Raw genomic sequence first — 17,658 nt, 5'->3', positions numbered from 1 at the left:
TCATCTCATTCATTCGGTTACACTAGCATATAGTTCTTGCACCAGTCCGTGTTGATGTAAACACACAAGCCACGACCGCGAGTCTTACCGCACAGAGCCTCATTTCTGTCAGCACGAAATGAGCCCGTCTAGCTGAATGGCGGCATCTGCAACTCTTTCACTGAGCCACGTCTCCGAGAAAACAAAGACGCAGTCTATAAACTCAAGCTGCGTAGTCTGCTGGAGTTGGATGTAGTCCAGTTTATTGTCCAGGGAGAAAACATTTGAGAGCAGGATAGACGGGAGAGCTGGCCGGCTAGGGTTTGTTTTTAGCACCGCTTACGACGTCCTCTCCCCCGGCCACCGGCATCAGGCAACGCCGAGGACTGGAGGCCTGGTCTCCGCAGCAAGCCGAGGTCGCGTAGCTTCTCCTGCAGATCATCATGCAGCTTGTTTGTTGCATGAATCTTATATTTTAGTAGTGTCTGGCGATGGTAAACACGAACACCGGTTGCTCCGATGTCCATGTGCAGTAAAAGTCGGGCTAAGTAACAAAAATAGCACCATTTTGGATCCGGAGCGGCCACTGCGTGCTACTGCGCTGCCATCTTGGATCAAGTTAGTGATCTCGGCTGAATGAGTGGTTACATTCCAGCACCATATATACCCATATGTCCAGGGGAGTTGCATGCAAATTCCACTCGCCAATTTTCATTGGCCTTATCTCAAAGATCAGATTTGTCTGTTGCTCCCAGGAGATACCCCATGTGTCACTACATTGACACAACGTCTCATTCCCTGGAGGTTATGTTAGTATCCATGACGTTTTCCACAAGCAGGAATCTGGTCACCCTACCTTTAAATATCCCCCACCTGAATTAAACATGCCTTTTCCAGATTATGCACCTGACTGTCCTGTTAAAGCAAAGTTATCCACCGTTATGCTCATGGCATATTTTCTCATTTCATAATTAAAAGTTTATTTGAATTTTAAAGCCAATGTGACAGACTGACCGTCGACATTTTGTAAACAATAAACAAAATTTATAGCAGTGAACCCTATAACTCCACCATGAGGGGTTATGTTGCAACTGTTGTGGTCTAAAAATGTTTACAAGAAAAGGTAGCAGGAAGTTTGTGATGTCACATAATGCGAGATGTACACAAGCCTACAATATAATCTTGCTGCAGTTTATCAAGAGGCAAGCCAAACAGCCAAAGATTGAAGATGATGATCCTGTGGATTTATGTCATGCTTCTAAGTAAGATGTGTAAGTGTTTAAGTAAACATGTATATACTGTACATTTGAATGTTATTGGAACACTGAAGTGGTAACATGCAATTTCTACCTTAAGGATCAATTTATAATTGTATAATTTATAACCCTAAAAATTATTTTGGTGTAACCTAATGTATTTAGGTTAATTTATTCATGTCAAATAATATTTTAAACTTGAATAAAACCAGTTAATTTAGATATTACCACATGAAGCACACATTTTTACAGTGTATAGTTGACATGAAATACTTTACTTTTTGAAGTTTTTTGGAAATGTCCTGTGGTGTGACATGCAATTCTCCATTTAAAACCTTTTTAAACCATATTTTGCAATTTTGTTTTATAATTATAATGCATGCAGCTTTTAGGGCCAAATTCATGGAACATTTCAAAATAAATTTGTCACAGTGCAGGACTACTGAAGACAAAAAAAAAGTTACTTTGCAAATTGTGATAACATCTAAATTACTGGTTTTATTCAAGGCAAAAATATTATATAATTGAATCATACTGAATACATTAGGGTACACCAACAAAATAAATTTTAAGGGTTAGATCAGGTAGAAATAGCTTAAGGTAACATTCAGAGGTTACGACATTTTACAGTTTACATATTCATCTAAATGTAATGCATATATCTTTGTTTTCAGTAATAATATTATTTATAGAATGTATTATTTTAATTGATGCATTTTTATCCACTATAGCAAGTTTACAAGTATTCCTTGAAAGTATTTGAAAAAAAAATTATAAAATAAAAAATAAACTAATCTCACAAAATTATTCCCATTAATAAATAATTCATAATTCAATAAATTATAAATATTAATTATTTAATTCTATAGTTTAGCCTTAAATCTTTTGAAAGGGGGTTGTATCAATAATTTTTTTAAATTGAACTTGCTACAATGGAGAAGCTTTATTTAAAATGGAGTACTATATGTTTTAAGGTGTTTTAATATGCTACATAAAGCCAATAGTCCTCACAATCACACAACATGGTTTTCAGAAGTATGACTTTACTTTAAAGTATGACTTTACATTATCATACTTCCTACTGTAAAAAATGAAAGCTTTTGTTCTTATTTTCTCTTTCTCCTATAGACACTGCATATTCTGAGGTTGTCCATCAACCAGACTCAGTGGTGACTGTCTCTGTTGGTGATAATGTCACTCTACATTGCTCTGTTCTGATAGAAGATCATAGTGATCCAATTGTTTGGTACAAGCAAACTTCAGGACAACAACCGCGTGTTGTTTTACTGGTTCAGAAATTTGCGGAAAAACCTCAGTTCTATAATGAGTTTCAATCTTCACGTTTTACTGTCGAAAGAGCACATGAAATCTGTCACTTAAAGATTTCAAATGTCATTTCATCTGATGAAGCAATGTATTACTGCGGCTGGAGAAAGTATGAGACTGTTTTCGCTGAAGGCACATACTTGGCTTTGAAAGGTAAATGTTTTTAACCTTGAGTAATTAAGTAAAAAATAAGTTGAAAAACAAAAAAACCATGATGGAAATAATTCACTATCTAAGTTTCATATACACTATCGGTCAAAGGTTTAGGGTCACTTACTCATTTCTTCATTGTAATTTTATTTTCACCTTTTAGAATAATAGTAAAGTTGTCATAACTATGGTATAACATAAATGGAACTATAAGAATTATGTTGTCACTAAAAAAAAAAAAAAAAAATCTAATTATTTTTTATATTTTAGCATCTTCAAAGTAGCTACCCATTGCCTAGAATTTTTAATGGCAGTACATATATATATATATATATATATATACAGGTGAAACTTGAAAAATTAGAATATCGTGCAAAAGTTCATTAATTACAGTAATTCAACTTAAAAGGTGAAACTAATATATTATATAGACTCATTACAAGCAAAGTAAGATATTTCAAGCCTTTATTTGATATAATTTTGATGATTATGGCTTACAGCTTATGAAAACCCCAAATTCAGAATCTCAGAAAATTAGAATATTGTGAAAAGGTTCAGTATTGTAGGCTCAAAGTGTCACACTCTAATCAGCTAAACACCTGCAAAGGGTTCCTGAGCCTTTAAATGGTCTCTCAGTCTGGTTCAGTTGAATTCACAATCATGGGGAAGACTGCTGACCTGACAGTTGTGCAGAAAACCATCATTGACACCCTCCACAAGGAGGGAAAGCCTCAAAAGGTAATTGCAAAAGAAGTTGGATGTTCTCAAAGTGCTGTATCAAAGCACATTAATAGAAAGTTAAGTGGAAGGGAAAAGTGTGGAAGAAAAAGGTGCACAAGCAGCAGGGATGACCGTAGCCTGGAGAGGATTGTCAGGAAAAGGCCATTCAAATGTGTGGGGAGCTTCACAAGGAGTGGACTGAGGCTGGAGTTACTGCATCAAGAGCCACCACACACAGACGGGTCCTGGACATGGGCTTCAAATGTCAAACGTCTTACCTGGGCTAAAGAAAAAAGAACTGGTCTGTTGCTCAGTGGTCCAAAGTCCTCTTTTCTGATGAGAGCAAATTTTGCATCTCATTTGGAAACCAAGGTCCCAGAGTCTGGAGGAAGAATGGAGAGGCACACAATCCAAGATGCTTGAAGTCCAGTGTGAAGTTTCCACAGTCTGTGTTGGTTTGGGGAGCCATGTCATCGGCTGGTGTTGGTCCACTGTGCTTTATTAAGTCCAGAGTCAACGCAGCCGCTCTACCGGGACATTTTAGAGCACTTCATGCTTCCTTCAGCAGACAAGCTTTATGGAGATGCTGACTTCATTTTCCAGCAGGACTTGGCACCTGCCCACACTGCCAAAAGTACCAAAACCTGGTTCAATGACCATGGTATTACTGTGCTTGATTGGCCAGCAAACTCGCCTGACCTGAACCCCATAGAGAATCTATGGGGCATTGCCAAGAGAAAGATGAGAGACATGAGACCAAACAATGCAGAAGAGCTGAAGGCCGCTATTGAAGCATCTTGGTCTTCCATAACACCTCAGCAGTGCCACAGGCTGATAGCATCCATGCCACGCCGCATTGAGGCAGTAATTAATGCAACAGGGGCCCAAACCAAGTACTGAGAACATATGTATGATTATACTTTTCAGAGGGCCGACATTTCTGTATTTAAAATCTTTTTTTTTATTGATTTCATGTAATATTCTATTTTCTGCACAACTGTCAGGTCAGCAGTCTTCCCCATGATTGTGAATTCAACTGAACCAGACTGAGAGACCATTTAAAGGCTCGGGAACCCTTTGCAGGTGTTTTGGATTAATTAGCTGATTAGAGTGTGACACTTTGAGCCTACAATACTGAACCTTTTCACAATATTCTAATTTTCTGAGATTCTGAATTTGGGGTTTTCATAAGCTGTAAGCCATAATCATCAAAATTATATCAAATAAAGGCTTGAAATATCTTACTTTGCTTGTAATGAGTCTATATAATATATTAGTTTCACCTTTTAAGTTGAATTACTGAAATTAATGAACTTTTGCACGATATTCTAATTTTTCGAGTTTCACCTGTATATATATATATATATATATATATATATATATATATATATATATATAAACTATCTGACATTTGTTTATTGTTGTATAATTGTCTATATTTGGATAAAATGTCTCCTTGTCTGTGTTTAGGCTCACAAAACAACCAACATAAATTCAACGTGTCTATTCACCAGCATCCAGTGTCAGAGTCTGTCTACCCTGGAGATACGGTGACCCTGCTGTGCTCTGTGTCGTCTAAACACACAACAGCTGATATGACAATGTTCTGGTTCAGATCTGATTCAGGGAAATCTGTTCCTGAAATCATTTACACTCGTAATCAGAGTGATCAATGTGAGATTGATACTTTTAAGCAGAATTGTACATACAATCTCTCCAAGAACATTGTCAGCCAAACGGACACTGGCACTTATTACTGTGCCCTAGTCACCTGTGGAACAATTCTGTTTGGGAATGGAACAAAAATAAATATGGGTAAGTGCCTTACCGTCTTCTTCTTAAACAGTTTAATATTTTTATGGACCTATAAAATTTGTAGTTCATCATCATAATATATGTTTGTTGTTCAGTTTAAATTGAGTTATTTTGCATTCTCTGTTAGATGGACTGCAAGTGTACAGAGCAGTGTTGGGTGTATTACAAAGTAATGTGTTACTGTAATCTGATTACACTATAAGGTAACACAGTAATGTAACATGTTACTTTAAAAATTAAGTAATCTGATTACAGTTACATATATGAATAAAATTAAGTTACTTGGATTACACATTTATTGCTAGAAACAATAATATTAATTAAGTAGAATGCATTTTAAAATTAAGTATTAAGTTCCTATGTTTGGTACTTTTATGTGTGTTGCTGTGTCAGCTAATGAGCATGCGCTCTAACAAACCACCATGGTTTTGAGGACACGTATTGAGGCAATGGTAGATGAGTGAGCGTTGTTACTATGGACGCAGTGGAGTGGAGTTATTTATTCAGTTTGAAAAAAAAGTGAAGCTTTTCAAGTTTACATGCGCTCACAATCAATCTCAGCTGGATGAGCCGCCGAAAAATCCTCCTTAAATATCCACGCTCTACCCCATCATTGCGTGCCTCCCTAGTGTGTCCCTCTGCAGGACGAGAGGGGATCGACTTCACATGCATATGGAAAGCAGCGCTCGTTCCCATCTGACAGAGGGATATATCACTCACAATGTGGAAACATTTGCAGAACAGCGTCTTGAAAAAGATGTCTTTAAGCAAACAGCTTTTTATCTCTTGCACAAGCAGAGAGATAATCCACTCGCTGTAAAGTTGTGTAAACACACACATGCTGCACATGCATGCAAACTGACATGCATGATGCATCACACAAGCAAACCTGTATATGCACACTGAAAAGAAAAAACAAGCATTCAAATACAAACTGGTTTTACTATCAAAGATGTCTGCAAATGGGTTTTCAGAAATATTTTCAGTTCATAAGTATTCTTTTTCTGTCTTTCACACCAACATAAACACAGGTAAACAAGCATACTGTACACATACATGCCACACACAGCTAAGAAGGTTGTAGATAGCAAAGACACACACATACACACACACCTGAAGATACTACTACAGCATGTTTGAGATAGGAAAGTTAAATTGCATTTGTATTTTATTTCAGTCAACATTTTTTTCACTGGTTTGATTGATTTTAGAAAGCAAATTAAAAGTAAAGTAATTAGTAATCAAATTACTTTCTAGATTAAGTAATTAGTAATGTAATGTAATTAAAATTTACCAAAATTAATTAGTAATCTGTAGTGGATTACTTTTTTTGGTACAGAGGTACAGGCACTGGTACAGAGTACAGGCAGTCTCTCCCAATTGCCAATTCAATATGGGGAATATCTGTATAGCTTTATACCACAAACTGATGGTTACGTATAGTAAAAATTACTGAAACACATTCTTCTATGTCTAGTTTTTCAATTTAATCAATTAATTAACATAAATTTGTAGTATGAATAATTTGATTGATAATTCATACTTACCAAGTATTTACTTAAAAAATGTGTGATTGCCTGTATAATTAAATCGACATCAATATTTTATGCAATAATGTGCACAACTGTTTGGAGCAAAAGCATAATTGGCAGAATATTAATAAATATACCCATGTTATTTTGTAAAAAATAAAAGAAGAGAAACTCAACATGGAGAATTTTTTTGCCCATTTGGTGGGCAACTTTTGATGGCATTTGTGCCCTTGTTAATTTCAAGCCTGCTGTACAGTCAGACTCTCCAGTAAATGATTGACTTACACACTTATAATTGTATAAATGGGAATAGATTATAAAACCCTATTGTATTAACATTTATATTATTATTATTAATAATAATAATACTGATTAAGTATATCTCTTACAAACTATCATCTGATCACAATATTTACGGTACATACACAATGTTTTTTGTCTTATACTGAGCAGTAAAGCCAGTGGATCCTGTAGTGATTGTCCTGGGGGTATTTCTGAGTGTTTGTGTGATGGTGATCACTGCTCAAGCTGCTTTGATTCATAAAAAGGAAAGATACTATTGCAACAGAGGTAAGTCTTTGATTTAATTTGCATACACAACCAAACAGAACGTTTCTTAGGTCTCTTAAAATACTTAAATACACTCAACACTTTCAAATAAAAATAAATCTCTATAAGCTGGATAATGTGAATGGCATTAAAATAACCTAAAAGGCTTCCAATTAATTTTTGTCTTTAACCAGAAAAGTTGCTGCAAGGCATTGAAAAACAACATCCTTCCAGTCAGGTATGCTTCATAACTTCATGTGATTCACTTGGTATTAGGATGCGTATTTTGTGATCCAATCACAAGTGATCAGTGCAAAATACAGATGATAATGGGGGCCAAAACATTTTGTGATTGGATCACTGAAACCTCAAATGGAGGTAATCAATATCGCATGTGACCACATCGCATTTGAGGTGTGAAACACAATCCATTCTGAATGTGTTCCAAATGGAGAGAAGCACCCCTCACCTGTCAATCATCCACTGTGCTTAAACAAGAGTTTAAACTTTGCAGGTGTTTTGCCAAAATCTCCCTGCCAGATTTGTACTCTCCGCTATTTGATTGGTCCCTATCCCTAAAGCCCACACCTACCCCCACTCATACAACCACTCCTTACCCTAACCAAAGTTGGGAGTCATTGGTCCCTGTCTGGGGGCGGACTGGCACTAAAAAGTGTCCCCGGACTTTCTGGCCCTAAGCGGCTCACCAAACCCGGTTCGCAACACACCACACCACACCATAACACACCGTCTCATTGATTTAATTTTCTGGCTCAATTTCAAATTTTTGTGTTGAAAAAAGAAATTTCTATTGACTGCTAGTCATGACAACGGGCCCCACCAGTGCCAACATTTTCATAACCTAAAAATGTATATGTAAATGTTAAACTGTAAATGTGATGAGTGGATTTTTTTTTGAGAAAGCACTAAAAATATGCACTTAATAGCTCAGACAATTAACATGTCCGAAAACCTTTTTTTCCCAATATACAGATTTTGGGTTAAAATGTATATGAAAGTACAGGGGAAAGTTGGTATTTTAGGTGCTATGACAAGTCAACCATGTGGAAGACAAATTTTCCCTTTATTTTTATCAGAAAAATATACAAAGGTACAATTTTACAGTGACTTCCAAAAGCATTTTTCTCTTTTTCTATTATTTTTTTTTCCATCCCACCCAACAGAACACAGTCCCAGATGCTGAGAAGAAACCAAACTAATATCAAAATAATATCAAAACATAAAATACAAATAAAAAATATCATGTGTGTATATATCACACACAGAAGTTCGTCCTTCGTTTTCGAAGAAGACCAACTTCGTCACCATCGTAGAGTAGGAAAGGGGAAGGGAATATATGTTCATTGATCAGCAACATTGCGTCATTGCATCGTTATATACGCACACACACACACACACATGTTGGTCTATCATTATGAGGACTTTCCATAGACATAATGATTTTTATACTGTACAAACTATAGATTCTATCCCCTAAACCTAACACAACCCCTAAACCTAACCCTCACAAAAAACTTTCTGTATTTTTACATTTTCAATAAAACATAGTTTAATATGTTTTTAAGATATTTAAATTATGGGGACACTAGAAATGTCCTCATAAAAATTGTCCTCGTAAACTACATAAACATGCTCTCACACACACACGCACACACACACACACACACACACACACACACACACACACACACAGTTGAAGTCAGAAGTTTACATAAACTTAGGTTGAAAAAAATGTAACCACTCGATAGATTTCATAAAGTTTTGGCAAGTAATTTAGTGCATGACACAAGTAATGTAAACTGTTGTTTACAGACAGACTGTTTCACTTTTAATTGACTATATCACAATTCCAGTGGGTCAGAAGTTTAAATTATTTGTTGACTGTGCCTTCAATCAGCTTGGAGAATTCCAGAAAATTATGTCAAGCCTTTAGGCAATTAGCCAATTAGCTTCTGATAGGCTAATTGACTAATTGGATTAAATTGGAAGTGTACCTGTGGATGTATTTTAAGGCCAGTCTTCAAACTCAGTGCCTCTTTGCTTGAAATCATGGAAAAATCCAAATAAATCAGCCAAGACCTCACAGAAAAATGTGGACCTCCATAAGTCTCTTTCATCCTTTGGAGCAATTTTCAAACACCTGAAGGTACCATGTTCATCTGTACAAACAATAGTACGCAAGTATAAACACCAGTTGTTCCAAGTACAACTTCTTCGGACGCCAAAGAGAGACATTACTTTTCTGTTTTATATTCATCAAATAAATGTCATCTTAAATCTCACTCAAGTCTGCATGTCTTCCTGATAGAATGACCATCGTTATGTTTGGAGTAAAAAGGGTGAGGCTTGCAAGCCGAAAATCACATCCCAGTCGTGAAACATGGGGGTGGCAGCATCATGTTTTGGGGTGCTTTGCTGCAGGAGGGACTGGTGCACTTCACAAAATAGATGGCATCATGAGGAAGGAAAATTATGTGGATATATTGAATCAACATTCTTAAGACATCAGTCAGGAAGCTAAAGCTCGGTCGCAAATTGATCTTCCAAATGGAAAATGACCCCAAGCATTCCTCCAAAGATGTGGCAAAATGGTTTAAGGACTACAAACTCATTGTACTGGAGTGGCCATCACAAAGCCCTGACCTCAATCCGATTGAAAATTTGTGCACTGTAAATACTATGTAATGACTAGTGGAAGTAGAAGAAGGCAGACGGGTGTGTGGATCCAAATGCGGGCTTTATTGAAACAAAGAACTGAATAAACAAAACACAGGAACAAAAGAAAGTCCTCGATGGGAAAAAGGCAAACTAAATACAAGCGGAAACGGAGGGCGGAGAACGACAGGGTAACCTTGGATGGACAGAGAACGGGGTAACCATGAACGGGCTGACAGACAGGCAGGCAGGCAGGGAACACGAAGCGCGAGTCAAACAATACATGAGTGGAGACATGGAACATCAACGATTGACAGGGGAAGGAGAAAACAGCGGGGTTTAAATGGACAGACACGGTGATAACAAAATGACGAACAGGTGCGGACAATAAAGCTGTGACAGCGCCGGGAAAGACGGGAAGTGAAGTTTACACATGGACAGTGAGACTCAGGGCGGACAACAGGGAAAACGTGACATAGAACGGGATAAGTGCTGGGTGAAACAGAAAACACGGTGCGGATGACACGAAACATGGTGCGGACGACACGAGACCGTGACATAATCCCCCCTCAAAAGGACCGGATACCAGACGGTCCTAACACAAACAACAAAACAATAAAAAAGACTGAAGAACCCAGGAGAGAGGGGGGTTTGGGTGGCCTGGGAGCTGGCCTTTGGGCAGGGGCCGGTACAGGAGACCTGGGAGGTGGCCGCAGGACAGAGGCTGGCGGAGCCGTAGAAGACTTGGGAGGCGGCGCCGAAGGAGGCGTAGGCAGGGCCGTGGGAGGCTCAGGAGGCAGAGCCGAGGGAGGCGATGGCGTAGAAGGCCCAGGAGGCGGAGCCGTGGTAGGCGGGGCCAAGGAGGACTTCGAAGGCGGAGCCATAGAAGACTTGTGAGGCGGCGCCAAGGACTGCTCAGGGGGCGACGCCGAGGATGGCTCAGGAGGCTGAGCTGGGGAAGGCGGCGGAGCTGAGGGAGGCTTCAGAGGCCGAGCCGGGAGAGGCGGAGCCGGGAAGGACCTTGGAGGCATCGGAGGCGAGGCTGAGGGAGGCTTCGGAAGAAGACCACCACCAGTCCGGGAAGTCTGTAAAGATCGCCAGATGGAGAAAGTCGCGAACGTGGTGCTCTATTGGGCGGTCTTCTTGCTTCAGACAGAGGAGCTGGTAACTTGCACGTAATGCTGCTGGATCCATTTTAGGGTCGATCGTTCTGTAATGACTAGTGGAATTAGAAGAAGGCAGACGGGTGTGTGGATCCAAATGCGAGCTTTATTGAAACAAAGAACTGAATAAACAAAACACAGGAACAAAAGAAAGTCCTCCGGAGGTGGAGCTGAGGGAGGCTTCGGAGGCGGAGCCGGGAAGGACCTTGGAGGCATCGGAGGCGAGGCTGAGGGAGGCTTCGGGGAGGGGCGCCAGAGGAGAGGCTGAGGGAGGCTCCGGAGGCGGAGCCGAGGGTGGCGGCGCTGTAGGAGGCTCTTCAGGCGGTGAGCTGGAAGGCTTCGAAGGAGGAGCCGAGGAAGGGTGCGCCGTATGGGCCTCTAGAGGCGAGGCCCTAGGAGGCTCTTCAGGCGGTGAGCTGGAAGGCTTCGAAGGAGGAGCCGAGGAAGGGTGCGCCGTATGGGCCTCTAGAGGCGAGGCCCTAGGAGGCTCTGTAGGCGGTGCCATGGGAGGCTCAGGAGGCGGAGCCGTGGGAGGCTGAGCCATAGGAGGCGGAGCCGTAGGAGGCTCAAGAGGCGGAGCCCTGGGAGGCTCGAGAGACTTGGGAGGCGGAGTCCTGGAAGGCTCGAGAGACTTGGGAGGCGGAGCCCTGGAAGGCTTGAGAGACTTGGGAGGCGGAGCCCTGGAAGGCTCGAGAGACTTGAAAGGCGTAGCCCTAGAAGACTCGAGAGACTGGAGAGGCGGAGCCCTAGGAGGCCCAGGAGGAGGAGCCCTGGAAGACTCGAGAGACGGAGCCCTAGGAGGCTCGAGAGGAGGAGCCCTGGAATGCTCGAGAGACTTGAGAGGCGGAGCCCTGGGAGGCTCGGGAGGAGGAGCCCTGGAAGACTCGAGAGACTTGAGTGGTGGAGCCCTGGGAGGCTCGAGAGGAGGAGCTCTGGAAGACTCGAGGGGAGGAGCCCTGGAAGACTCGAGAGACTTGAGTGGCGGAGCCCTGGAAGGCTCGAGAGGCTTGAGAGGCGGAGCCCTGGAGGGCTCAAGAGGAGGAGCCCTAGGAGGCTCGAGAGGAGGAGCCCTGGGATACTCGAGGGGCGCTGGCTCTAGGACGGGCACGACCACTGGCGCTAGCTCTTGGACGGTCCTGGCTACTGGCACTGGCTCTTGGACGGTCCTGGCCACTGGCGCTGGCTCTTGGGCGGTCACGGCTACTGGCGCTGGCTCAGGGACAGTCGAGGCCACAGGCGCTGGCTCAGGGACGGTCAAGGCCACAGGCGCTGGCTCAGGGATGGTTGAGACTACAGGCGCTGGCTCAGGAGAACGACAGGGTAACCTTGGATGGACAGAGAACGGGGTAACCATGAACGGGCTGACAGACAGGCAGGCAGGCAGGGATCACGAAGCGCGAGTCAAACAATACATGAGTGGAGACGTGGAACATCAACGATCGACAGGGAAAGGATGGTTTAAATGGACAGACACGGTGATAACAAAATGACGAACAGGTGCGGACAATAAAGCTGTGACAGCGCCGGGAAAGACGGGAAGTGAAGTTTACACATGGACAGTGAGACTCAGGGCGGACAACAGGGAAAACATGACATAGAACGGGATAAGTGCTGGTGAAACAGAAAACACGGTGCGGATGACACGAAACATGGTGCGGACGACACGAGACCGTGACATACTAATAGTAGTCTCAAACGATAAAAAAGTTTACTCAACTTAATCTTAAGTTTTTACTATTCTTACTAGTTTTAATTAAGTTACCGTTACTCTCTAAATCCTAAAGGTGTCATTAATAAAAACATTTAATTAGTCCTAATTAAACATTACTTGAAATGTCACAATTTGGAATCATATCTCAAATCTCACAAGCAAGTTCTTTAAACTTTGCAATACCCATAAACCCTTGCTCTTGAATACATGATGTGTATTTGGTCAATACAAGGACACTTATGTAGTAAAATAATATGTTTTTATTAAAAAATGTATTTAACTTTAATTCTATGACTATTCTTTTGTTTTGATGTAGCTGGGTGAGATATCTGTGAAGTCACCATGAGGGTGATTAGTGTTACCTCTGGTGAACTTGGAGCCTGTTAAGTTTAAGCCATTTTTTTAATAATATGTCCTTTACACATGTGCAGATTTATGTACTGAGTAGAGTCCAGTGTGCCATATGGCTAACCTAGTGTTTTGTCATAATTTCTCTTATACGGTATAAGACATGTTATAACCACTGATCTATATATATAACTGGATTGCTCATAGAATTCTAAACTGCCAGCAGTAGGTGAAGCTACCGGAAGTGCTCTGGCGGCCATCTTACTATTCCCTACCGACAGAGGGCATCGCGGCATGTGCAGCGTTTAACCGCGAAACAACACTCATTTAAGGATGCGGCTAAAGTGCCCACAGGTTGTAAATTTATGACTATGTACATATTAAGCACACATTAGTCGTTATCCCCATGTAGAGTGGGCATAACGATCATAATCTTTAATAATCAACAGTAAAAATACAACACCAAAGTGTATTAATACCCCTTTTTAAAGCAAAGTTATCCATCTGCAGATTGTTACAGGACGCAATGTATCTCTGCCTTCATAGTTTAAATCTGTTGATGCTCATTGTTCATAATGTTGACAAATTATACAACTGCATAATTTGCCAACATTATTAATCATTTTTGACTAGATTATATAGTAAATGTCAACTAATTTGGGGGGGGGGGGGCATGCACATCAACAAGTTTTAAAGTTGTTAATAAAAACGACTAGCTTTGTGTTGGTATTGTAACTACACAGTACCTCTTCAGAATAAATCCAGAACAATCAAATATAAAAACGTCACACACAAGTTCATATACAGTATGTGTGTGTGTGTATGTATATATATATACACACACACATAAATTAATTTACCTTTACTTAATGGAATTAACCATTTGCATTCATTTCTGGAATATGTACATACCAGCTTGTGAGAATTTTATTATTTCAACAATCCCCTGATCTTTTAAATCATAATTAGAAATAAGTTTATTGACATATGCACACAAGGAAATCATACATATTTATTTGTTCAATAACAAAAGCTTCCAAGTACACACAAAAATTGACTTAAACTGAACAATACAATAAAAATTTGCAGATATGTGGGAACAAATCTGCTAAAGGATTTAACAACAATCCCACATTATTCAGCTTTCAAAAGAATGGTAGCAAGACATGCCATCAGAGCTAGTGGCAACAGTTCTCCACCGGATAGCACAGTGACACTGGAGGCAACATCTTCTGATACGCTGGCATTTCAGGCAGTGACGTTCAGTATGAATCAGAAGACACAGAGAAAAACATCACTGTATGTCGTCCCAGCTTGTCCATGTTCAAAGAGGCTGTGGTGGGGTACATAGCAGGCTTTGCAGTTAAAACCACTATGAAGATGATTCTGTGCACTACCTGTTTATCAGCACTCAGTGTCGAGAGCTCTTCCCAAGATGAACACACTGATCGACATGAAGTCCTGAGGTGGATTTATAAGACCGTCAGACAGCGCCCTGAAAGTCTGCAAGACAGCTGAGAGATTTCTTCAACAGCACACACTCACAAGGCCCATCTCTGTCCCCACAACGGTTCTGGATCTCCATGGTGGTTCTGCATTCAAGGAAATTGAGGCACACATGTTCAACCTAGAACCATACAACAATCACATCTTCATACTCAGTGCATTGCAGAAAGCTGCACAAACATCAGCCTCCACTTCATTGCCAAGGAAACATGTGCTGCATCACAGTCCAAACGGCTTAAGAAAACTCTGGGCAAACTTGTACTGCAAAATAGAAGAAAAAAGAAAAGTTTGATATAAAGATCATGAGCCGGTTGCACCAGCTATACAAAAGTTTAAACTTAGCTTAGTTGTATGCGTAAATGAGCACAAAGTCACAATTTACACACTACTAAACAATTGAGCGTTGCACCATTAAACTTCAGTACGACGTAACCCTAAGTATAAACTAAATATTTACGGAAGACTCCGAGCAGGAGTAACTGATGGAATAAAAGAGCAGACTGATATTTTATGACATCAATAAGCTCATGTTTTGCATAACAGGCATCAATCAAATAATTGTGATTATGACAATTAATTGCCTGTTTTAGGTGTTTCATAAATATGATGATTTATTACCATACAAACTCACTAATTAATTTATACAAATTTTTACAAGCTTGAGTCATATAATAAAATGAGGGTATGATTTCCTTTTCAGGCTTCAAAATCATATGAATGACAGTCAAATATAAAAGTATAAAATGTTAATTAAAATAATATCTTAATTATCAAAATATGTCTCTCAAGAGAGCTGCTCTTGTGACGTCCGCAGTGACGGTTACGTAAGCAAACAAGGTTTGTACATCAACCGTAACAAAATCAAATTGAAGTTCACGGCTTTTTAATACTTCTGTGTACAAATATGAACGCTGCTTATTGGATCAATGCAGGTAAACGTCGTAGTATGTGACTACGCATCACGACTTACTAGTTAAGACTTGCCTTAAGAACTGGTGGAGCAACCAAATTAAGCACAGACTTAGTTGCAAACTAACTAGTAGTTACGAAGCCTTGAACTTTATACCCCGACTTAAGACCTTACGCACAGCTATTTACTCAACCTCATGTCCTTCCAAACCTGTATGACTTTTTCTGTGGAACACAAAAGAGGACATTTAAAAAAAATTTTTGTCCATATAATGAAAGCCGTTGGTGACCAAAACAGTAATTTTATGAGACTTATATTGCATGTTGCAAAAGTATCTTCATTGCAAATAAAAACAGATAGTATAATATATTTTACTCTGTCAGCCTGGCTTCACTGAAGAGCTGTTTTAACAATGTCTCCTCATACAGCTTTTCCTCCTGTTGCAAACCAATTCCAGTTTTATCTAACATTCAGTGCGATGTTTATTGAAATCCAAACGGCAAACTCACCTTGTTTAACTTCAACAATATCCATGTGCTCCTTGTCAGAGCTGGACTGAAAAGAGAAATCGGCCCGGGATTTCACATAACTGGCCCAAAAGTTGTTGGGGGGAGAGTGTTCAGCGGCGGCTCGTTTTAGATTATCGCGGCCAACACAGCGGCCCGCTCGGTTCTCCCGATGGCCAGTCCACCCTGATCGGCCCCAAAGTGCGTCGGTCCACCGGAAAAATGTCCGGTAGGCTAGATTACCAGTCCAGCCCTGCTCCTCGTCTATTCCAATTGATCACTTTATAATTGATGCCCGTGAGCTGGTCCGGTATCAGGCGTGCACTGCAAAAAGTACAAATCACACACAGAGAATTAATGCAAGCCCACATTATATTCATCATATGTAACCGGTGTTGATCTGCAATTAGATATTCAACTTGACCAAAAAAGTTAACTTGGTGAGTTATACTGTTATTCATTGTGGTTATTTTCCTAAGTTAACGTTAGCTGCATAGCTAATATTCATTTATCCTAAGAAAATAACCACAATGCACATTCCACATAAACAAAAGCTACAAAGCATAATTATGTATTCAGAATAAAAACTTTAAAGCCTGCAAAAAAAATTCTACTGATATCTTACTTACCTCAGTTTCTTAAACTTGTTTCTATTGAGGTAACACGTGCGCCGCTGAACGTAAAGCTGCTGCAATAAAGAGTAACATAACACGCTCACATTTAGAATAAGCAGGGGGGAAAAAATGAAAGTCAAAATAAATAATGAATTACATATTTAGGAAGATTGCATTGTGATGCAGTGTATGCAGACGTAAAACATTGTTTTTAATTTGACTGGATAGGTAAAAATTACTCACCAAAACAGACGATTTCCCATTGAGACCCAAAGGATACAGAACGTTAGGGAATACCAAGATGGCAGCGCAGTAGCTTCACTGTTGTGACGTCATGAGCTATCCAGTTATATACTGTAGATCAGTGGTTATAACCCAAATTTAAATAATTAAATCAAAACAATGATACTCTAACTTATCATAGATGAGTTAAGCTTACTTGTAACTAGTAAATTTTACTTAAAAAATTAGATTCTGTTTACTTGAGCCAAATAAGTATGCTTACTTAGAAAAAGCATGCAAACTGATTGCCTTGAAAAATGTAAGTAAGGTCAACTAATTAGATTTTACAGTGTGGGCAGAACTGAAAAAGTGTGGGTGAGCAAGGAGGCCAACAAGCCTGACTCAGTTACACCAGTTCTGTCTGGAGGAATGGGCCAATATTCCAACAACTTATTGTGAGAAGCTTGAGGAAGGCTACCCAAAATGTTTGACCCAAGTTAAACAATTTAAAGGCAATGCTATCAAATACTTAAAAAGTGTATGTAAACTTATGACTCCCTGGGAATGTGATGAAAGAAATAAAAGCTGAAATAAATCTGATATTTCACATTCTTAAAATAAAGTAGTGATCCTAACTGACCTAAGACAGGGAATGTTTTCTATGATTAAATGCCA

The 17,658-nt window shown here is 40.0% G+C and overlaps 1 protein-coding gene and 1 long non-coding RNA gene across 2 annotated transcripts; one reads left to right on the top strand and one right to left on the bottom strand.

The window, feature by feature from the left end:
- The first annotated feature begins 1,207 nt into the window (after window positions 1-1,207).
- On the top strand, window positions 1,208-13,201 carry LOC127659786 (tyrosine-protein phosphatase non-receptor type substrate 1-like). Its single transcript, XM_052149743.1, has 5 exons — window positions 1,208-1,250; window positions 2,364-2,714; window positions 4,902-5,246; window positions 7,232-7,348; window positions 13,194-13,201. The coding sequence occupies exons 1-5, from the start codon at window positions 1,208-1,210 to the stop codon at window positions 13,199-13,201; spliced, it is 864 nt and encodes a 287-aa protein (XP_052005703.1).
- A 1,548-nt stretch (window positions 13,202-14,749) lies between these two features.
- LOC127659396 (uncharacterized) lies at window positions 14,750-17,037 on the bottom strand. Its single transcript, XR_007972533.1, has 4 exons — window positions 17,005-17,037; window positions 16,777-16,835; window positions 16,151-16,471; window positions 14,750-14,992 (listed from the first exon to the last, which is right to left on the bottom strand). It is a non-coding gene; the product is annotated as an uncharacterized LOC127659396 (long non-coding RNA).
- Window positions 17,038-17,658: the final 621 nt, after the last annotated feature.

Source organism: Xyrauchen texanus, chromosome 19 (genome assembly GCF_025860055.1).
Source record: "Xyrauchen texanus isolate HMW12.3.18 chromosome 19, RBS_HiC_50CHRs, whole genome shotgun sequence".
NCBI lineage: Eukaryota > Metazoa > Chordata > Actinopteri > Cypriniformes > Catostomidae > Xyrauchen > Xyrauchen texanus.
This window is presented reverse-complemented; position numbering and strand designations above follow the sequence as displayed.